Source organism: Lagopus muta, chromosome 5 (genome assembly GCF_023343835.1).
Source record: "Lagopus muta isolate bLagMut1 chromosome 5, bLagMut1 primary, whole genome shotgun sequence".
Lineage (NCBI taxonomy): Eukaryota > Metazoa > Chordata > Aves > Galliformes > Phasianidae > Lagopus > Lagopus muta.
Window position 1 is genome coordinate 8,945,525 of NC_064437.1, and position 22,760 is coordinate 8,968,284.

The window sequence follows — 22,760 nt, forward strand, 5'->3', positions numbered from 1 at the left end:
CTGTTCTGCTAGTTTATCAGCATGACCACCTCTTTCATTAATCTCACTGAGCTGATCAGATTTCTTTCAAGAACCTTGATGTGCTTCCAGGAAGGAGGGCCTCATGGTTTGACACAGTAAAAGTTCAGTCTGATCTGCAGGCTTCCAGGTAAACATTTGAACTTGAGAACAATCCAGGATAGTTCTAGATTTACTGCGTGAGTAACTTAGAAAAGCAATGAGGCTTTCCTTTTAAATTGGTAACAGGTATTTAAAAAAACAAAACAAAACCCTTGTATCTCCAGAGCTTTTTAAGTTATTCGTTTGCCTGTTTTGTGAATATCATGCATCAGGTTCACTCAGGTAGTTTATCAAAGAGTACTTGCCCTATTTTGAGGATTTGAAGTCTCTGTTTTGCTATGTAACTCACAACTGTTTTCACTGATTTGTTCCCTTCCATCAATTCTGTGGAGCCTCCTTGATTAATATGATCCTTCACAGTGGATAGAAATGCTCTCTATGAATACGTTACAGCATGAACGTGAGTACGTAATGTGTGCTAGGAACGGTTGTCTTGCATTTCTAGGGCACTTTAACTCATACAAATTAAGCTTTGTGGTTTATTCAGCATTAAATATTAAGTTAGCATTTTGGTTTTTGTCAGCTGTCATTACAGCAATTCAAACTCACTTGAATGCTAAATGTTGTAGAAATTAGTTTTGAAAAATGGAACTCTATGAAACCAGCAGCAGTGTAGTTTGAAGCAGCTGAGTGATGAGTTCCTGTTGTAATTTTCATTGGCAAGTATAGGCTTGACATTTGCTCTTCAATTGAGCTAGACAAAGGGGTTTTTTTGTAAGTGAAAGGTAATCAGCCATTGTCCTGAACTTCTTAATTCTTAGCTGGGAAGACCAATAAGAACTGGTGGAAGTAGAAGTAACTGGGGGGGAGATGAACATCGTAGTGAAACTGTATTAGGAGGCAGGTACATCCTATAATACACGTGATGGAGCAGAAGTCAAACTGAAGTCTGTGATCCTCCTCTATTCAAATACATGTTCTGGTTCAAAGCCAGTACAAAACATTCAAGTTCCCAACATATTTCTTAAGGGCTTCTTGTTGGCACTGTGTTCTGTAGCTGAACTTCTGAGAGAGCCTGGAAATACTTGGACACTTGACCTTTAAAGGAGGAAAAATGTTTTTTGCTGTTTATTATTTATGAAAACAAGGAGTATAGATCCAATATGGACTGTACAAGTTCAACATTGTATTTGTACGTTGGGAAGTTTGTGTTTCTGTGCAGATGTGGTCACTGGGAGTTTGAAGGTGTGACTGTTAGAAGAGAATCCTCACAAGATGATTCAGCAGAAGGAAAATAACTTGTTTTGGTGGTTGTGTATGCAGGGCTGCCTCACTGCTGTTGTGGTGATGAGTGCAACTATTCGAAGCTCCCCCATCCCACAGCTGGGAGTTGGGTGTAGAACAGGGAGAATCGTTTTGTTGGGGAACGTGTTCTGACACGAGCGTTGAGGCAGAGCTGGGGCCAGAGCTCAGGTCGGCTGGGCCGCAATTCTGGCTGCTTTGAACTGTGCATTTAATTTTGTAGAAGCCAAGAGGGCTGGTGGTTGGCGACCCTGCAGGGGGATTGAAGCTAGGTTATCATTATGGTCCTTTTCAACCTGGGCCATCCTATGATTCTGCGATTCAGAGTTGTCTCTTTTTGTACCTTATGACTTTGTTACCACTTCTCTTGATTAATATTTCTCTCTGCCTGTAACTTCGTGGGCTTTGAGGAGTCTAGTGCAGAAATGCTTGATGCTGAGCAGTAATCACTTTCCTCTTTTGGCCTTTGAACTAAGTATGACAGTACTTGCTATCTAAAATAAACAATGCAGAGAAAGAACTGTGCAAGAGAGTGAGTGACAGAATAATTTGGAGGGCTTCAGGCAGAAGGGCTATGAGGCTATACAGGCCATTTGACAGAAAGTCTATCTTGAAAATAGATACTCATGTTGATCATGTTAGACTTTGCCCATTGTATCTTACTAGATGCTTGAAAATAAATGAATTATGAACTTTTCAAGCAGTTAAAGCTTGGAAGGGATATTAGATGATCTTAAGGCCACTACACTTCAGCAATAACTGCTATCTACCTCACTTTTTCAGTATAGGTTAAAGCCTTTCCATCATCATCTCCATCATCTTTATGTTTTTAAAGCAGACACCCCAACTTGCAGCATCCCAGTTTTGTTCTTAACAGTGACTTGTAAGGACTCTCTTTTTGCTTTGCCATGCTCTTTCTGCATTAAGCAGCACTTGTTACTGTAACACGCTTAATTTATGTTGCTTTTTTTGCTTAGGGGGACTCCTAAATACATTGTCACATTGCTGCTTGCAGGAGGTATGTCTCCTGTAGATAAAATCTCTGTTTACAGTGAAGTTTTTCATTTGGATGTGTTAATTTTGGCTCTGATGTTCCTCAGGTACAGCATGGCCTTCCCTACGTAGAGAAATAATGAGAGCAGATGCAACAGACTTTGAGCTTTTCTGAGTGGTAACTGGGATCAGTGAGCTGGAAGTGAGCACAGCAGAGCACTGAGTAACACCAGGCCTAGCTCTGTTCCTCTGGAGCCTCAGCAGAAATTTCTCTTTCATGCTGCTTTGTCATGCATAATTCTGTCTTGAGCTGTCACTGGTCAGTTCTTAACCTAGTTATGGTCTGTTATGGCATGAAGTCAGATGTCTTACAGAAGTCTGTGTGTTTATGTTTGCATACAGCTGCTGTAAAACTAGTGTAATCTTATACAATGACCTTGAATCTCATCACCAAATTTTAAAATAACATCCCATTTCAGCTTTACGTTTGTAAGAACTACTGTAGCCTCCTTAGCTGAGCCAGGCTCAGGAATGTGAGATCTGTTTTTGGCAGATATTTTCAGTCTGTCCTTAAAACTTCCATTATTGGAGATTCTTTGATGTAGCCAAGATGTGATTTTCTTTTTATTATTATTTATTATTAAACTGTGCTTTTATAGCTAGAACTTTCCAGTTTTGGTTGTTTCTACAGCTGGTCGTGTCTATTTGCTTATTGGCTCTAAAAGCAACCCCTTACTGACAGAGGGCTCAGTTTTCCTGTGGCATTTAATGGTTTATCATGTCAACAGAAGCATTCTTCCAAGACTGAAATGTCTGTGGGTATGTGGAAGGAGGAAAGGAGCTATTTGAATCATTTTATAAGTGAGGATGTAGAGAAGGGAATGCCAGTTTATATGAAAAGGAGAGTGTGGCTGCTGGTTCTCCCTGAGGTTGGCATTATTACGTCAGGTTCTGTTTGTGCCATAGTGCCAGAAGTCCAAATGGGTTAGGGAGTGAGTATAGAAGTAGGGTAGTGAGCAGGAAACTCAACCTGTTGGTTACCCTTGGTTTTGTAGGCATGGGGAATATATCTAGTAAGTTTTTAAGTGACATCCATTTGTGCAGTGAGTGCCTTCCTTCAGCTAAGTGTGATGTGTTGTTCCACTTCTCAATTTATTCTTCCCTTCTTTTACTGTTGAATAGAGACATTGCAGTGTTCTTTCCTCCCAGGGTGATTTGGTGCTGTGACTGGCAGTGGATCTTGTCTCTACACATGCATTATGGTCTTCTTTTTTTTCAAGGGAAATTATTTTTAAGCTTAAAATCTTCCCTTTTTGACACCTACTTTCACCTCATTGAAAATGGCAGAAGCAAAAAATGTGGAGCTGAAGGCCTCTTATGTGAAGCTATGATGTTTAAAAACCATCATTAATTGTTAGCTTGGAATAGTCACTCTGTATTACATGAACTGGCCAAGATGGCTAGAGTAACTTGAAAACCCCAAGCCATTGAGTTATGTCAGCTAAGTGGCTCTAATCTCTTTTTACTCTGATATTTGTCAGGAATAGGAAGAAGCACCATTCTGGAACAGAGATGAGGCATAAATACTAAGCAGGATTACTTGTCTCATGCTGTGTGGATCAGCCTTTTGGAAACCTTTTAGCAACTGCCAAGATGCCTTGTATGGCAACCCTTCAGACAATCAGTTCCTTTTTCTTCCTAGTGACTTTCTGATTATTTAGGTGCCAAGATGCTGTCATCCTCGTCCTCCTCACTCAATTAGGCAGTGCTTTTAGCACATAGGCCTTACTCTGGTGGATCGTTAATATGACTTAAAAACCTCTTTGGTGTAATTATTCCCTCAGGATTATAAAATTCTCATGAGCTTTAATCCCCAGTCAGATGTGAGTGTCATTAAATTCAGAACTACCTGCCACGCTCGCGAGGCACTTATGCTCCCACATCTTTTGGAATTGAAATTGCTTTGAAAGACAGTGTAGAATGGAGAACTAATTCGTATTTGACTTATCTGACATAAGTCCTGCTTTGATTTATTTTGTGGCTGGCTGTGTATGTAGCAATTATCACATAGCATCGGTTGAGGAAACTCTGGGACTGACTTAAAAGCTGTCACCAGGTAAGTAGCTCTTCTGCAAACCTTTGCCTGTTGTAGTGGTGTTGCAAAAACTGAAAGAAAAAATACAGAAACACAATTTCTAGATTTTATTGTTGCCTACCGTCTCGCAGACATCACTCTAAGTAAGATCTAAAATTAACAAAACAAGCTAAAAAGGGTTTTGCATGCTGTGCATTTCACTTCACCTGGTTTGGTCAGCTAGCTTCTCCACTGAAGAGAAGAATCACTGAAAAATACTGCAGAACTGTCAATATACTTTGAAAGTGAAAGATTTGCTTCTTTAGTAAGAAGCCAGAGCAATCTGAGTTGAATAAGCGTGATGCTGAAATACTGAAAGAATACTCCATCAGAAAAGAAGATGATGTAAAATTTTCCATTTCAAAATGTCCTTATCACTTGTTTAGAAACGTGGCCTCCTCTAACTCCCATTGAGCAGCTGGTATGCTAAATGGCTGAGGTAAGCAGAGCATGCTTGCAAATCAGTAAGAAAAGCACTCTAATACTGTGACAAGTGGGGCCTTGAAATAACAGGTAACCTCTGGCTGGATTTTGTGTGCGGTACAGTGCCTTCTGTTGTTCCGGGTCCTTTGGGCCCTTTCTTCTCTTCTGGAAGAGAAACTGTGCCTATCTGAGTATCACTGTGCAGTTTCCCAGGGGCAAAGCAGGTGGCAAGATTCCCTTGGCACAGGAACATCTGTGGTTTTTCTGTCTCATTTTCCATAATAATTTCTCAAGCGCAGTTAAAAGGTCTGCTTAGTTTTCTGTTCTGGATAGAGATGTACAGGGTTGGCAGCTCCAGGATTTTCTGTTTTGCCAGCTGGCAAACATGCACATTTGTGTAAGCTCATTCATTGCTGATACTGAGCAACAGGTGCTGATTTACTGTTCTTCAAATAACGGTGTTGGCATGAACACGACTGAGCCTGGAGAACAGAATACATCCCTGAAGATCTTCGTGGCACACCTCTGTGAACACACTCAGCATTGGGTGGGGTAGAGTTAAATGTATTTCAGTGACAATTGTTGCTGCTTTTGTCAGAGGCTGTGATTGTAGTGCACGTCTGTGCCGCTGAGTAATTTGAAATTTAAAGATGAGAAATGCAAATGGTTATATTCATAGCAATAACAGGACAGGTGTATTGTTCACAGCCTCGGATCGCTGGGGAATGCTTCTTTGCAGCTCCTTAATAGCCACTGGAGTTAAAGAAAGGAAATCCAAGACCTCTGTGATATGGTTAGTCTGCTGCTCCAGCTGTTCTGTATGAGGAGCATCCAAAATGTCTTTCTTTCAGTGGGTGCTGAGGCCATGTCCAAATTGGAGAGACTGCTTTCTCCTGTCCTTGTGAGCTTCCTCTGTTTGGGGCTGCAGTGGCGCCGCTGCAGTGCTTTGGCACCTTCTGGGTGCTGGTTTTACTGGAAGGGATTAAGGGTTGAAGAGAGGACAGAGCTGTGGAACTTTCCTTTGAGAAATCAATGTGGAGAAGTGTTGCTTTGTTAACCGACCCATAGCAGACCATGTGTGTAACACAGTAACTTCCATGTAGGCAAAATGCAGCTCCTCCATACTGCTAACTGTAATTATGGTAGCAACAGCTTTTGTGCCAGTGGGCTCTGCACAAAGGGGAGGCTGATTTCCTCCCTCGTGCATGAGTAACGTTTATTTGACAGATTTATGTAGGAAACTTAAGGAAATTGTTTCTGACCAAAACAGATATCTCAAGGCTGCCATACAGATTTTAAAAACAAAGTCATCATGTCTGTGTGGTGAATAGTTATAATGGCATCACTGATATGGTGTGGGGTTCCATGCTTAATACCACCCTGTGTTAGTACATTAGTAAAAGACTGAAGATGATAGGAAAAGTCAACCTGGAGTGTTTTGCTTAAAGCATCTGCAGGTTATGTAATTATCACAGTCTTTCACACAGGATAAAAGCATGGTAACACTGGAAATATTTAACTGTAAATATTAAACTTAAAAAAAAAAGGAAGTAAGGACACAGGTAGGGTACTGCATTGTGTATCTTTGGGTGTCACAGTAGTCATTTGCAGATGTCAGATTTCCATGACTGATAAATAGTGTTATCGCCTCCATTTTATAGACTTAGAGAGCAGATGCTTGGAACTGAAGGAGCCTGCTCAGGGCTGCTCAGGGCTGCTCAGAGCTCATGAACAGCTCCCAGTAAGAATGAAGAGTAGTGCTCAGTTCTGTAATTCTGGCTCAATGTTTTCTGACTGTGACTTTGTGCTTGGGTATAAAGTACACACCTGGGCTGTACCCTCAGCTTGTGCCATAACAAAAAGTGCGAGGCTCTGCTGCGTTTTGTTATCCAGCCCTTAAGTGGTGGGTCTGCTTTGAGCCTTCTGTATTGCAGAGGGAATTTTACAGGGTTACGTTCTTCTGAACTGGCAACAAAAGAAGTCAACTTCCCCACCCTGGCTGTGCCTGTTTATATCTGATCTCAAGCAGTGGAACAATGGTCCTCTGATTCATTTGTGCTTTCTCTCAAAATAAGACTGTGGTCTCTTTTTGCCTTTGATTTAATGGAGATCAAGTTGGTGGCAGAGCTGTGCGCAGATTCCTATCGGAGAATGGTTTGTTTAAAATAAATGGCTGCTGTATTCTGGGCCCTGGTTCTACATTACAGAGGGCAATGAAGAAAAACAAAATGCAAAAGAAAAATGAGTTTTTTTTGGCACACGCAAATGGGTTTCTAAAGTAACAACTGTACTGCTTACTAATTATAGGGGTTTTTGCAGAAAACTGGAGACTGGTGGTAGGTGTGGAATATGCTGTAGTAGCTGAATGTGTTACTTTGCTACATTGGTGACGTTAGAAGTTACTAAAGTTGGATCTTTGCCTTATGACCAATGCCATACCTTTGCACTAAAGAGAAATGATAAAAGCTCCAACGTTTTTTGTATTTCTCACTGTGGTGTTTGTTTTTATTATTATTATTATTATTATTATTATTATTATTATTTATTTAATGCAACAGAAATTAGTGTATCACAATTACTGTCAGGCTTTTAAAAGGTATTGATCTTTTGGGGGGTTGAAAAATTTCCCATGTATCTTCTGAACCCGTGTGCAAGCTCTTGTAACACACGTTGACTGGTTTTGTTTGGCAAGGCTTTGTTAGGTTTGGCATGTTTCTCTCTTGCTACAAGTTGGTGTAGTGACATTATATACACTACTGCTCCCAAAACAACCCCAACTCAGACTCACTCCTCAGCATCAAGGTAGCAGCTTAATGTTATCTGCATGGATGTATTTCTTTAAGCTTCCATTAGTCACTAGTGATTTTCCTAGTGACGTGGCACTTTTGATGCGATATCAGCTTCACCACTGAGGATGTGTGCATCTGACTATGGGGCACTTTTAGTGCTTAGAAAAACATTTGAGATGAACAGTTTGTAGAACTGGATTTACAACCAAAGGAACAAGTTTGTCTCCTTAATTAAAGGGAGCTTTCTTCAATCAGAGTTTAGGCATTCTTTGAAGATATTCATCCCCAGGGTATGAATATATGTCCATGTGAGCATGGGGACTTGATGGCTTGACTGTGAGACTTGAACAGAATGCAGCTGACCCTAACCCTGTGCAGTTTTGAAAGATAACCACAACAAATTACTTTGAAATCAATGTTCCATGGCTGGAACACAATGAAAATACAATGGAAAACTAAAGGCAAAGCTGAAAGCTATATTGGCAGATCTGTAACATCAGTGTCCTTCAAATGCTCATTTTAAGGACACCTGGAAAGGTGCAGTTAATAGCAAAGATTAGATGGGCCGTGTGGAAGATGAAATCACATCAGTCTTTCCCTTCATCTTCAGTACAGGCAAACAGTAGAATTAATGTTTGGATATTTAGGAAGCTATGGCATACCTATGACCAAATGAACAGTTATTTAAGTGATATTTAGTCTTTCAATAATAAAACAAAGAAAAAACTTTTGCAAGCAGTAAGTTAAAAATTAAAAGCAGCAATTTTCCTGGCCATTTCTTGTATGAGCTGAGTATAATGTTTACATATTGGCTAGTTATTTTGAATGTGAGCTCCCTCAATTGCTATTACAAGTTTTCTTTCAAAATGTTACTGTTTCTGTGCCTGGTTCCATCACTTCACTGCATACCTCTTATTTCAGTAGGTAAGAAGGTCTGGGACCAGAGCATGGTCTGAAGACCCTGGCCAGGCAGGTCATGCAGCTAGCCATAGCCAGGTCAAAGCACTTACAAAGTACTTTGATCCTAGAAGAACCAGAGTGCAAAGGGACACTTTAACTGCCTGCCAGCAATAAAACAGGGAGGCAATATCTGGTTACTGTGACCTCTGAGTTAGAGACACATAGGTAAGCAGACTGAGAGTCAGAAGAGTGTGCAAAGCAGCATGGGAAGGCAGCTGTAGGATTGTCAAAATATTTCCAAGCACAGACCTGATCAGCCAGACATCACTGAAAGGTTACTTGATCTCATATGCAAGGAACTCTAATTAATAACAACGTCAACAGCTTTGGTAGTTTCACAGCCATCTGCTAGGGATCCTTGTTTATATCTTGAGCATATGGGCATGTGCTGAGGCAAAATGTCCTATAAGCAAATACTGCTTTTGACCAATAATATTTCTAAAATCTACTGTTAGCTTCTGGAGCTGTTGTCTTATGTGCACATTAGTAGCCTGAAAGGAGATAAAGGTTTAGAAAAGCAGAGAAAGTTTAGAAAGGCAGAGTTTTGGCAAGGAATACCAGCACAGAGCCCAGTTCAGTTTAGGCTGTGAATGACAGCTAAGTAGGTGCACAAGGTGTGTAACTGATAGCTGTGGCTGTAAGGAAGAGCTGACAGCTCAGATGGTCTGGAGCTTGACTGAGACCTTGAAAGCAGGACCCGTCTGTTCCCTCTTGGCAGTCCATTCTTACTGTGGAAATGCTTTTTGTCAACAGTGCTTCAGAGGACAGACCACAATTAGCTTTATGTATACTCTAAGTGATTGGTATTGTGTTTTGTAATATATAGGCTAATATCTGGTCTTTATTCTCAATATTGGCTACTTACCTCTTGAGAAGATGACTTTCAGGCTTCAGGTCTGCTTTTCCCTCCTAACTCAACTCTTAACTCGTTCTCTTGTGTCAGAACAAGTCCCTGTCCTCTCACCTCTGCTTTGGTTTGATTTGGTAATTTGCTGTTCTATCAGATTCAGGGAGAATATGTCCTCCAACATCAGAACAGTAAACAGAAGCTCAAATAAAATGACTGGTATTAGCTTACAGTGTCCCCTTAATTGAAACAGAAAGCAGCACAGTGCCAGGTGCCTTTTAGACACCTGTTAACAGGCCCAGATGCTAGAAATTGAGCTATTTCTAACTGTTATCAAGTGGATTTTACAAAACAAAAAGGCCCCAAAGCTCACCGCACAACCCATGGCAGCCTTTCAAAGAGATTGCAGGAATATCCTGAAATGGAGGATGAGAAATATTCTTTGCAAAGACTGCTCATTTCTTTCTGTTCATGGAGTTAGTACTGTGGGCAGTCCAACCTTTGAGAAGTAGTTGTTAACCTCTTCCTTTTGCCTGTCAGACCTGAAAATCCAGGAAGCACACAGGATAGTTGCTTCAAAAACACCTTCAGAAGTTTACATAGCTCAAGAATAGAGACCAGAACAAGGAAAAGGCAAAGAACAAGGAAGAAGGTCCTATGGTGGGTCTCTAATTTTACCTAAAAGCTGAGGCAAAAGAACTTGAAATTTTGGCGTGGAGTGAAGTGAATTAGATAAATGGCCAAAAGGTAGCAGAGTTAATGACCAGCTAGTACTGCTCAGGATGGTATTTCATCCAAGTTTCTGCTCACCTTCTATCTCTGTTCCTTCCCTGTTGGCAGACCTTGAAGCTTCTGTGTCAGTGGAAAGCTGATTTCTGTTGAGAATAGATCTTTGCCTGTATGTCTTAAGCTTCAAATTCTTTGCCATTCCTTGTAAAGCCCAAATGACTCCATCATAACAGCCAGGATTCCTCACCCTTCTCCCAGAGGAGGTGTTTCTTGTGCTGTTATGTATAGATGGAAAGTTTTAAAATTGTTCTTATTCTTAATTTGCATTGGTCAAACAAATTTCCCTTATATCTATGAAAGCTTTTCTTAATTTTGGCTCCCCAGCCAAAGAGTTGACACAAATAAAACTGAAATCTAAATAAAATGCATATTTAAAAATACATGCATATGGAAATAGACTTGTCCATCTCAGCTTGTTCATTCAAATTGGCTAGGTATGCAAAAGCTGCCTAAAATTAAGAGTTAATGAAAGCAGACAATAGACACAGGAAACCTGGCAAGTAACAGTAAACCTCGTCAACTTAACATGCAATCATCCCACTTAAAAGTAATAAGCATGCCAAACAGGCAAAACAGGTTAAACATGGAGCAACTCTGGATTATCTTGTTATAACACCAAAGCTGTAGTTTGACCAGTTTTGTTTGTTTCTTTTTAAAGCCAGGATTACCACTGAAAAGGGAAGTCTCAGCTCACCAACTTACTGCTAGTTTCTGCTATCCATGGTGTCTCTACACCCTTCTCCACCTCCTTTCTCTAACCCTTTTCACAGTGGCATTACTGAGTGAGTGTGAGTTAGCCAATTGAGAAGCTCATGCATGGACAGGGGAGGAGCAGGAGAAAATGCCTGAGAGCTATTTTTCAACTTGCTCAGTCTGATGATGTTTGCCACTCTTAGCTGCACTGCTTCCCGTACTGCCCTGCACTTCTCACTAGGATGGGGAGTAGGCAGGTGTCTCAAGCATCAAGACAGACACACATCTAAAACATGACACTGTTCCCTCCAGTACTTCCCTGTGCTGAATTTGTGGTGCTTCTTGTTTAGGCGAAATGCTCCTCTTGTTCTTGTAGACAGTGGGCAAATGAAACCTGAAAATAGCTATCACCTGATGCCTTCAGCATACTAGTGGGCATCATTGCTGGAAGAGATGTCCAGCTTTCTTCTTACTTCCACTTATCTGGAGTTCAGCTGTTGTTGTTGTAACTCTGCTTCGCAGTGTGAATTTGAACAAATGCTTTCTCTCTGCTGAGTGTATCATCAGTCTTGTGCCTCTAGTCAAAAAGGAAACCTGGGCTGCCTGTGAAATTTGCCCATAGCTGTATAATGCAGAGCCTCTCATAACACATTCTATGGATCCTTAAAACCGACCACTGCCCTGGGAAAGGAAGAGGGATGGGTGAAAAGCAATTGAGTTTCATAGACTCAGAGTAGGGAGCTTTCTCTCCCTGAACAAATAAGTGACTACTTTCACTTGTACCCAGAAGCTGATAATTTTTTTCAGCTTCTCAAACTTGATCATCAGTTGCATGGGAAGTGCAAAACACCTTCCTTCATTTGGATGCTGTGCCTATTGAAAGTAATTGTGTGATAAAGATGAGAGAAATCAGAATATACATCAAGTCAGTTGTCATAAAGTATATTTAACCTGTTCTACAACTTTACTGGTTTTTCAGCCTTGTTTCATGTTACTAGGATATGTCCTTACTGCTTTTTGCTTGTATCCTGTAGGTAAGACACAGAACTTCAGACCAGGTAATGGCTTTGAAGATGAACACGCTGAACAGCAACAGAGCGAACATGCTGAAAGAGGTTCAACTTATGAATAGACTCTCACATCCAAACATCCTAAGGTATACTGTTTCTCTTCTGAAATGTTTGGAGATGCACTTCCTGGTGTATCTGGTATCCAGTGGATAATAATGACCCTTGGCTAATTGGGAATAAAAGAATTAAAATTTTTCTTTGCCAGTGCTCTAGAATGTATCACACCTTTTTACAAGCTATCCATTCCAACATGCCTACAGTTAATTTTAAGATGGTAGTGTGAAGATTCTTGCCTCTTTACCATTAATTGCACTTATGAATTTAGTGAGCAACGACTGTTGTAGATTATTTGAGACTACTTTTGCTTCTCTGCTGTCTGTATCGACTCATTTTCACACTTACAGAAGCCTTTTAAGGTTTCTATTCCAACCTACAACCACCAAGTGTCTAAGTGACCTTAGACACTTTTGTGCACAGAGTTGTGTCAATGTTCCAATTTCTCTGTTTCTAATAAGTCGTGAAGTAGCAGTTTGGTTTTTTAGGCTTTAAAAATAATTTGGTTTTTTTGGCATGGGGTTGTAAGGCTAGTTTTATATACCCCCACTCTCATTTCAATGTTTTTGTGCTCAAATTCTGCATTTGGCCAGCCATGTAGATATCTATCTTAAGCAGAAGACACTGAAGAGCTTAGTTTTCACTTACCAAGTTTCCAGTAAGTACGTAATCTCTGTGGTAGCATTACAAAGATTCCAGTGGTCAAATATATACATATATAAAAATACCTGTTAAAAAAATCTTGATGGAAAATTCATTAGGAAAAGTGAGAAACTATCCTCCACTAAGGGTTTATTTTGGCTAAAATGGAACCTCTTGGTTAAGGATGTTTTGGAATAGAAGTTCTTGCAGCTGCACTGAATGGTGACAAGGGGATTGTGATCTTTTGTCTCCCTCTCTCTTGCTTCCTATTTCTGTTAGCAAACGTGATTCCAGAGGCAGAGAAGATGTTAACTGTGGTGTAGTAATTTATTCAGTTGCTGTTTTGGTGATCATAAGAAAGAGCTGCTTTTCTTGTTCTTTGTTTACATCAAGGATCAGATTAGGGATGTTTCAGGAGTGAAAGCAGACTAGTGGTGCTCAGCACTTTCTACTGTCAACTGCATCATCTCCTATCTCCATCTCATCCTTGCATGCAAACTGGAGGACTAAAATGCTTTTCTGTCTTGGCTTGATGCTTCTGCTTCCTGTGAGCATGAGATGCTGCTGCCTGCTGGCTTATCACATCTTACCTCAAAGCAGATGGTAAGAGCAGGAGTGGAAAGGTGAGTTGGGCTTCTGGTTTGCACCATATAGTGTTTACTGCAGTCATGTTAATATGGGGTGGCTGATACATGGTAAGACAAATAGCTGGGACTTGGAGAGCCAGAGGTTTGGAACATTTCTTCACTCCCTTATTAAATTAAGTCACACTTAAGTACAGTGCTGTTCAAGGTTTAGGTTAGATCTGCTACCAGGTCTGGTGTATGCTTCAAAGTGTTTTTCAGCACTTTGATGCTTCTCTGAATGCTGATGTTATGCTGCAGTCATGAGTTTTTGCCTAAGTCAAAAGAAGAAAATGGAGCTGGAAAGAGCTCAAGGAGGCTGTTGTTGTCTCAGAGTCTGGAGCTCTACAGCTCCCAGCCTTGGAGATCTGATACCTTCTCGTTCTGGTTCTGATACCTTTACATTCTGGAAATGTCTTACAGGTGTGTTTTTCCTATTTTGAGAAATGAAGTGGTGTGCTAACACAGATAATCTATTCCTTGTGCTGTCTCTTAAATTAGTATATCTTCAATTTTGAGATAGAATTTCAGTTTTTAATATCACTACTGTTTTCATGAAAAATACTTCTTTATTTAATCTGTACCTCAGGGACTTCATTTAAAACATCCTGTACACAGAAAACCTTAAATTATGGCTTAAGTGCTCTCATGGGAGCCCTTGGAGATATTGCTGTGTTTGGCAGTGAGTGTGTAGGCAGATTGACTCGTTGATTAAATCTGCTTTGCTGTGCATACACACCAAAACATAACGTGCACACTACTTTCTTACTCTGTGGACTTTAAGGAGAATTTTCCTTCAGCTGCTTTTGGACACATCCAGCACCCTGGAAAGACAATACAATTTTTTAAATGCATTTTCTCTTGTTAAACTTTCCTTCTTGTGTAATTGTGATTGACTTTGAGCCACCAGGTAGAAGGATGGCTTTTGTCTTTTAACATCATTTCTCTTGCATTGAGTGATAGCTTAAAAGAAAGGAAAACTTTTATTTTAAACTTCTCTGTATGTAATGCAGTTATCTAGTAGGACTATCTTATAAATGCTGTGTGCAAAGCAGCAGAAGATAGGATGTGTTGTGTGTAATATGTTACAGAGTGGATAGATGAAACGTTTTGCCTCTCTCTTGAATCAAAAAGCAAGTGTAGAAAACTAAGTAGGTTTTTAGAATGGTGCCTAAGACATCAGGAAGGGTTCTAATGCAGATTTATGCTCTCCTCCCTTTCCAGCAATAGCCAGTGCAATGAAATAAGCATCTACCTGTCATTTGAACTCATTTCTCTGTGTATTAGTGAGCTGTATAAGTTTTTTGTATTGGTAAGTTTGGTTTGCTGCTTATTTTTAAAGTTATCCTCAATCTCCTAAATTCTTTTATAGAAGCAAGCAGTGGATTTCAGAGGTCTGTCTGCCTCCATCTAGCTGCCCTCGCTTTGTCTGTAGAGCAGAGACGTTCTAGTGAAGTTCTTTCAATGGAAAGCATGGATCCAATATCTGGATGTCCACAATGGCTGTTTAATCTGGATATTAGTTCTGTGTAATCTAACAAAGATGCCAAGGTTGGGCACTAGGGTTCTTAGTCCCCAGTCCTGTCCAGAACTTTCTCCCCTGCGGTCTGACTGAACTGAATGAAAGCGCTTTGGGTAACTGCCCTGAAAGGTTCAAAAATGTGCAAATACTTCTTTCTCCTCTTCTTTAGGAGGACAGGTGATACAGACTGTGGAGATGTTCTGCACTGTACTTAGCAGCGTGGACTCAAATGGCATCCCTTAGACTTGCAGCCTCTGGGGAAGATTTTCCAGCTGCTGGTTTCAATTTTGGAAGTGATTCAGCCTTCCTGATAAGGCTGGATGTACTGTCTTGAGAAATAAACTTCCTTATATCTGCAAGTAGTCACCTCTGCTGTGGATGACTTACTCACTGAAGCTTCTTCCAACTAGAAATGTTTATAGGAAGTGTAACCCTTGGCTGCTGAGACATTCTGCTGAAGTTCACCTACGAGTGCATTTTGGCTCTGCAGACGGGGCGTCTCGCCAGCAGGAATCATCTCAGCTGAACTGGGCCAGCATGTCAGCTTCCTATCCACAGGGTTTGGAATCTCCTGTGGGCCGATCTCAGAAATTGGAATCTTATGTTCAACTTGGTAATTGTATTTCCTGATAGCTGCTGCATATATTACTTTCTAGTGAGAAAGCTTTTCTGTAGTATTTTGTAGCAGTACTTGGCTTAACCAGGAGACTTAGTATTGCTTGATACAGCAGTTAAGATGATGTTTTCCAGGAATTTGAATCGCTAGAGGTCTGTTCTATAGATGTATTTTCCAGAGCCTGGAAAATGAGATTCTCGACACAATCTATTGATGGTTTCATTGTGTTGCCTGTAAGCTCATTAAGCCTGTTTTATCAGTGTATCTGGTTTCTCTTTTCCTGGCTAATATTTTCCAAAGATGTGGGCTTTACAAATATAATTTTGTCCTGCATTTTTCGTGCAGTCATGATATGGAACATGATATGGAACTGTGCTTTAATTTCTGGTTTAAGGTTAGAAATGTTAGTCTGTTTCCTCATAGAAATGCAGGATGCTGAAGAATTGCTGAGCTCTTACTCTCGGTAACTTGAGCTGGTGTGCCTTTCCTGCTCAAAGTGTAGGTTCACTGAGGCTATGAATATGTTTCCATTGAGACTTCCTTTGAGCAAACAGGTTATCAGAAAAGGGTCTGCCAGTATTTTGATGAGAGACATTTCTCCTGTTTGGTGGAGTCGACACGTGTAACAGAATTCTTAATTGCGTTTATACATTAGAATTAAGTCAAATACAGTGAAAGCCTAATTGGAAGTAAAGTAATATGCCTTTACAAAGGAAGAGTTGATAATCAGATGAAATGCTCTTATTTCTATTTATCTAACCTCAGTTTTTGTTGAATGAAAGTACTGCAGCATCCAGGATTAACCTCGTTGGTGTGTTTCAGAAAAGAGAAAATACCGGTTCCAAATTTTAAGTGTTATCTTGGATTAAGTGAAGCTGTTAACACCGTACTTTATAGACCTTGCAGAATGCGTGGAAGTAGAAGCAGATTCCTGCTTTGGAGAGGTCCACGTTTCTTAGTTGTAGGAACTTGGTTTGTGAACACATTTACAGAAGAGTTCATATGCAGTCGCTGTGTGAAGTGAAACTCAGAGCAGTGTTTGTGTAGATGATGTATCTAAAACAGCTCTTCTTCCCCGTCCTCCAAACACCTGTTGTGCACTATTGCTCTTCCTTAAGCGAGAGGAATTGTTTTCACTCTCAAACAAAAGAAAAAAGCGTATTTCATTTGGAGAAAGTAATATTTGAGGTAAGAGCAGACTTTAAAGTAAGAGTCCTGCTACTTTTTTTTTTTGGTTATAAAAACAGATTTCCACAGCTCAGCTTATGCAAAGAACCTTACTTATGTTATTTCTCTTTGGCTGTTTGTAATTTACCAGTCAGCTGTTAGGCAAGAGAACAGTAAGGATCATTCATTTGTTCACAAGCAGCTTAGCTGAACTAGTGCTGTGTCTTGCATCATTTTGGTTTTAAATTCAGAAAGTTTTGAGGCTATAAAAGGGCCTTTTCCTTCAACTTGATCTCTGCAGGGTTCCCATCACATTTAATGGCATTGTGCCTTTCTACCTCCTGTGAAGTGGAGGTTTCTGAACGCTGTGAAATGACAGGCAATGTGTTTTTGCCCATAGAGACAAAAAAAAAAAATCTATGTGATGAAGTTGACAATTGGCTCATCTAAAAATAACCAAAATCTTGGCAGTGCAGGGAGGACTGCAAGGTGCCTACAGGTTAAGTTGTACTGAGCTTTCTCACAGGAGATGTTTATTGTTACTGTTAATTTGCATTTTGTTACTTAGAAGTTCAGCTTGTATTGTAGAATGACAAGCTTTTCATTATTCCTCTTAAATTCAAATATGACACTTTCTCTGTCATTATGCAGAAAAGTCAAGGGATTGATGGTCTTTTCTTTTAGCAGGACTCTGAACCTTGCACAGAGGGATGTACCAGATACCATCAAAACTTGCTTTAATACGAGTGTTGAAAACAAAAGGGAGGCACGGGGGAAAAGAGAAGTATGCTGCATGCACATGCCCTCACAGTCCTCTGTGGTTAGGAATGGGGTAGAAAGGAACATCTTCATGCTTATGCAGCACAATGAGAAGGGAAGTAATTTGCACTTTATGCAGACCAACAGTGGATTACACTTGGCTTCATTGGAGCAGGGAGCTCTGAGACTGTTCCCTTCTGCAAAAACATTATATGCTGGCCTTTGCTTGTAGTTAAGTTAGTAACTTTCCATCTTGTTTGAGCAGTTTCCTGTGCTCTCTTGGAACACATATTGCAGTGTAGGCATATAATTTTGTTTTGTGCTGAGACTTTTAAATAATTGACCTTGAGGTATGCATTGTCTGAGGCTGATTTTTTTTTTTCCCCTTTTTCCTTCTTTCTTGTGATAGCCACTACTTTCTATTATCGTTGTTTCTTTCTAGAAAACAAAGAAGAAAAAAAAAAGTGGAGGGGGGGAAAGAAAACCCAAACCACTTCTCTTTTTTTTTGTTTCTTGTAGGTTTATGGGTGTCTGTGTGCATCAAGGACAGCTGCACGCACTTACTGAGGTAAGGCTATTTCATGATATATGCACTCAATATGAAATTGCTCACAGGCCAGATTCTGCAATTGTTCTTCACCTACAGTCATAGTTTCTTTTATGGGGCCTTAATAGATAACCATGCACTGCTTGCTATGCAGAGGTAAGCTTGTAGTGTCAGGCCTTAGAACTGCATTCACTGATAGCCCTTGGATGTGTTTTATCATTAAGATGAAAAAAATCACAGTAGGAACATAAAGTTCCACTGATAATATTCTGAATTGGAGATTTGGGTTGCCATCGAGGTGCTCCTAAGTCATACTTGTTCTGGAAACGTTGCATTGCATTTAAGTCTCATTTACTATTCTCTGATATGCATATTTCATATGCATTTCACAGATGAATCAGGGATACTTCAGCTGGGTAATATCAGTATATTCAGTCCCTGCTATCTTCTTACAGCTTAATCTGAATTCTGTGAAGGGGAACTATTCCACTGCCTGTATTTCCTGGCCAAGGTCTAATTATCAAATAAGAAACAGAAATTTTAGTTCACGTGGGCCTTCCCACCAGGTTTCACTGGATTGTGTTTAATCTCCCTCAGAAAAAGCAAACAAAAAAATCCCACACCAAACAGAAGGGAGGGTTCTCTTGCTGTGAATAGTGTTAGCTATTTTGTGTCAAAAATCAATCCGATGTTTGTTCTGCTGTTTTAGTTTCAGTACAGATTGAGGAGATGCTCCTTTTTTGTAAAGTTTGTGGTTCTTGTTTACATTTATTTTGTAGGAACTGCTTAATTAAAAAAATTAACCCTTTTCTCTCCTACCTGAAAGTAAGACAAGTGGTAACACGTATGTTGTTACTTATCCATTACAGGGGATTCCTGGTGCATTTGCCTAAGAATTACTTAAAAAATTTTACATTAAAGATCCCTGCAGAGTTTTGAAAACCAGATTAGCTCTCATAGCATGCTATAAAAATATGCGTAGCGATTACTTGTGTGTAGCTTGTCTTGTGTGGACCAAAATGGACACACACAATCCCTTTGATAGGAAAAACTACAACCTAAGGGCAAGTTGATGTGTAGGGAATCCACACGTTGTTTTTTCCCATCCAGTAGTTCTTCAGTTTTATAGGGTGTATGAAATAGTTGTGTGTTCTGCTGGTTGAGGTGCTCTTTGTCTTGCAGTGTGTGTACAGTAATGATTCAGCGCTGATGACTTGTGAAGGTTAGGGAAGGGGGCTGAAATGAGCAGCTGAAGGTGTAACTAGCAAGATGTACATGGTGAGTCACCAGCTCAAATATAGCCCAGCAGGATAAACAAATTATCCACCATCTTGTGGCTTCTTTCAGCTTGTGGTTCTCCTACCTTCCACAGCTTAACATAATTGATACTAGCCTGACACTGCCAGCACGTAGAACTTCTCCCATGGTATTACTTCTGTGGAGATGAGCTATTGATTCAGCAGCCCGTTCCTCAGTAGATAGCTCAGTTACAGGGAGAATCCTTTCTCTCACTAGCCTACCCTGGATCTGTTTTGAAAGGAGCTTAACTATCATTTTTGTCTTGGATTATGCTTAGTAAGAAATGTTGTGCTATGGTAGTATGGCTGATGATATTTCTAAGTAGAAGAGATACAGCATCACTTAGAGCTCATGTCTGAGGGGGCGGTAGGAAATCATATTTGTCTGCATGTGTATGTTTTCATGATATAAGAAGTTGAGCTCTTGTTACAAGTGACTGGTGAATGGATTTAGATGACTTGTGCTTAGTAGCCCCTGTGCTATTAGCAGGCAAGGCAGCAGGCCCAAACGTTAGAGGAGCATTGAGCATTTTATAAGCTAGTTAAGGGGCTGTAGTAGTAGCATCTTGTGTTTAGCTCTCCATGTGATTAAAGACACAAGAAGAGAAATCTATAACACAGCAGACTGTCTTCCAATAACGAAGTACTGCATGCTACTACTACAGCCCTTTAACTAGCAATGCAACACATGCAGAGCAGGTTTTTTGCCTGAGGGACCTCAGTATATAGGCCTTGGGTTTTTTCCCCATTGGCAGCATTTTGCATTGCTTTAATTGTCTTTTGTCTTACATGACTGTTACTGAAGCAGATTTTTTTCCCAACAACAAAAATTTGTTTAATTATAGGTTGTCCTAGGATTTTGGCCTTTTTCTAAATCTACAATCATACCAGTTTTGAAAATGCAATATTATTTTGAAGTTCTACTTGAACCAGAAACCGTGGCATATGCTGCTGTTGAAGTAGTTCAATATCCATGGAGACACAGAATAATTTGGACCTCTGTCATTGAAAGCATAGCATTAAACATTCAATGGAAGTAGAGCTCAGATGAGTTAGCAGGTTTTAGATTGTCTCACGAACATCAAACTGATGGGCATAGATTTACTGTGCTCACTTTCTGTAAAACTAGGAACTGAATATTTGTTAATATTCACCTCTAATCTGTGGCTAATGGTTTGGTTCCAAGGCTGTGAGCCTGCAGTGCTTCCTGCATGCACTTGCATGCCTCTCCAACCTAAGTTCAGTCTCTCTTTCAAGCTTCTTGGTGTTTTCTGTCCACTTCCTTAATCTAACAGCTTTATTACCTACTGCTTCTTCATCTCCTGGCACACAGCATCCTCAGATGTTGAGAATTTTGTAGAGAGGTACAGTGGCATCAGTTGGCATGAGGCATTGCTGAGCTTTCAGGCACCAGTTTGGAGCCACTACCAGGAGATTATAAAACACATTTTTGCATTGCATGTTGTATAGGCTCATGCTATTACACAAAGGCAGGTAATGTAGTTTATGGTCTAGCATATAGCAGCTACTCAGTGCCTTTTTGCTGAGCTTAAATTCTTTGTTGAACTCTGTTAAGTACATTTATTTGAATTGCTGAGAGAGATCACGCATAAATATCATTAGAGCTGGATGTATGTGGATGTATGTGCACAGAGTCACACAGCAAGGTAATTCCTTCATCAAGAAAATACAAGTCCTGACAGCTGTGTGTGTAGAAAATGGGCAAGGGAGAGCTAATGTGTTGATTGAGTTATCTTGAAATTGCAGTGCCTTACAAACAACAGCTAATTGTTACTAGAAAAACTAGGAAAATAAGGCACAAGTGTTCTGCTGCCACAATTTGAAGCTTTAGCTGCGTTTGCTCGGTGCAGGATCTGACGTGCATTGGAGCTTTTTCAGACCGGCTGCAGGGCTGTGGTGCTGTGATGGGAGCACAAGGGCAGCAGCTGAGGGCTGGGCACTGTTACTTCAGCCAGCAGCTGGCTGTGCTGTCTGCCTAACACACCACTCCAGCACTGTTTCAGTTTTTCTCCTTGACATCCTCCCGAGTCAGTCCTCCTGCTTCTATCCCAACATCTGGTGCACTATTGATGTTTCCCGAGTCCAACGATCTACGTGAGCAGCCTTTGTTTTAAGAAGCTGTGTGTGTGTGGCATGTGAATGATTATGAAATGATTGTAAGGGACCAGCCAGCCATTCCGGGCACGTGGCTCCTTCAGTGGCTTCCATACCCCATTTGGTGAGTCCTTAGCAACAGCCTTGTGTGGTGCATCTTTCAGAGGCTGCATGCATGAAGGTGCCTTGAACTCTAAAATGTCTGTATCATCTATATGCTCAGAATGTTGATGTCTGCAGCAAACAGCAGTGCAGTTTTAATGCAGATATACATGCCAAGAACTGATGTAAGAAGAAGGCCTTGACATGCTGCTTGTCTGCTTTTTTACTAAAAAAAGAAGAAGAGAAAAAATTATTTGAACTGATGCACATTTTCAGCTCAATTAATTTCTGTGTCAGAAACCCTGGGAAATATTTACTGCAGAAATCCTTCCAGACGTCTTAATTTTCATCTGGGGCAAGATAATTGCTATTGGACAATTTTGATGTGTTCTGTAATGGCTTGCTGAATCTCACACTGCTGTTTTTACCATCAACCACAATTCATAGCTCATTTGTTTCTCTCTTTTGCCCTCCTTGCACAGTGCATCCCTTTTGTACTCCTAGAGCACATCATAATGAGACAAATGGTGGCTTTGGGACAGAGGGTTTTGGTTTTTTTGGTTTTTTTTTTGGTTTTTTTTAGTAAGTACTTCTGTGATAACTGAAAACTCTCTGCTTAGGCAAAAGCTGAAGTGACAGTTTAGGCAAACTGTAAATGCAGTAAATGGGGTTTCAGGCACTTGGACACCTTCCTATCTGTAGTATTCTTTTGCTCTTGGTGATGGTACTAACTGGGAAGAAGGACATTAACAGCATAAAATTCTCCAAATTGTTACAGTTGTGCTGAATTATTCTTCTACAAGGAAGGGAAAAGAAGTTCTTTAAGAGGAAGGGTCCTTCTGAATTAAAACTTTCACAAGCAGCATCTAGCATTAAGAATGTTTTGTTGAAACATTGTCCTATCCCTTCCTTATTTCTTCCTTCTCTTTTTGTGGAGAGCTTTTGTTTCTGAAATGGAGAAACCATGACAGACATCCCTTGGGTATCTTCCTCTAAACCAAAGATGAAAGGTGTACAGTTCCTTCTAGGTAGAGGCTGCACACTGAAGAGTTTTAAAGGGCCCGGGCACACCATTCCTTCTCTGCTTCCTCCTTTCACCATCTCCTACAGCACATGCTAAATCGTGCTGTTACATGAATGTGACTCAAACTGCCTGATTAACTTCAGTTTTACACCTGTAGTGCTGTAAATATTGAACTCTGGTGTTCACAGTGGGCCTAGCCCACCAGCTCCAGGGAACTTCGTGTCTCAGTGT

The 22,760-nt window shown here is 40.4% G+C and overlaps 2 protein-coding genes across 3 annotated transcripts in view; one reads left to right on the forward strand and one right to left on the reverse strand.

Annotated features, from left to right (window-relative positions):
• The window catches only part of AKR1A1 (aldo-keto reductase family 1 member A1), a 357,612-nt gene that overhangs the window by 71,604 nt on the left and 263,248 nt on the right, over positions 1-22,760 (reverse strand). The gene's annotated exons all lie outside the window — the stretch shown is intronic.
• The window catches only part of TESK2 (testis associated actin remodelling kinase 2), a 66,402-nt gene that overhangs the window by 9,701 nt on the left and 33,941 nt on the right, over positions 1-22,760 (forward strand). Inside the window, exons 3-4 of one of the 2 annotated variants that reach the window (XM_048944979.1) lie at positions 12,025-12,146; positions 17,963-18,011. In XM_048944979.1, coding sequence (XP_048800936.1) covers positions 12,025-12,146; positions 17,963-18,011 — 171 coding nt within the window. Of the gene's footprint in view, positions 1-12,024; positions 12,147-15,196; positions 15,515-17,962; positions 18,012-22,760 lie in introns of those variants that run through there. The other variant, XM_048944980.1, reaches the window with a different exon arrangement.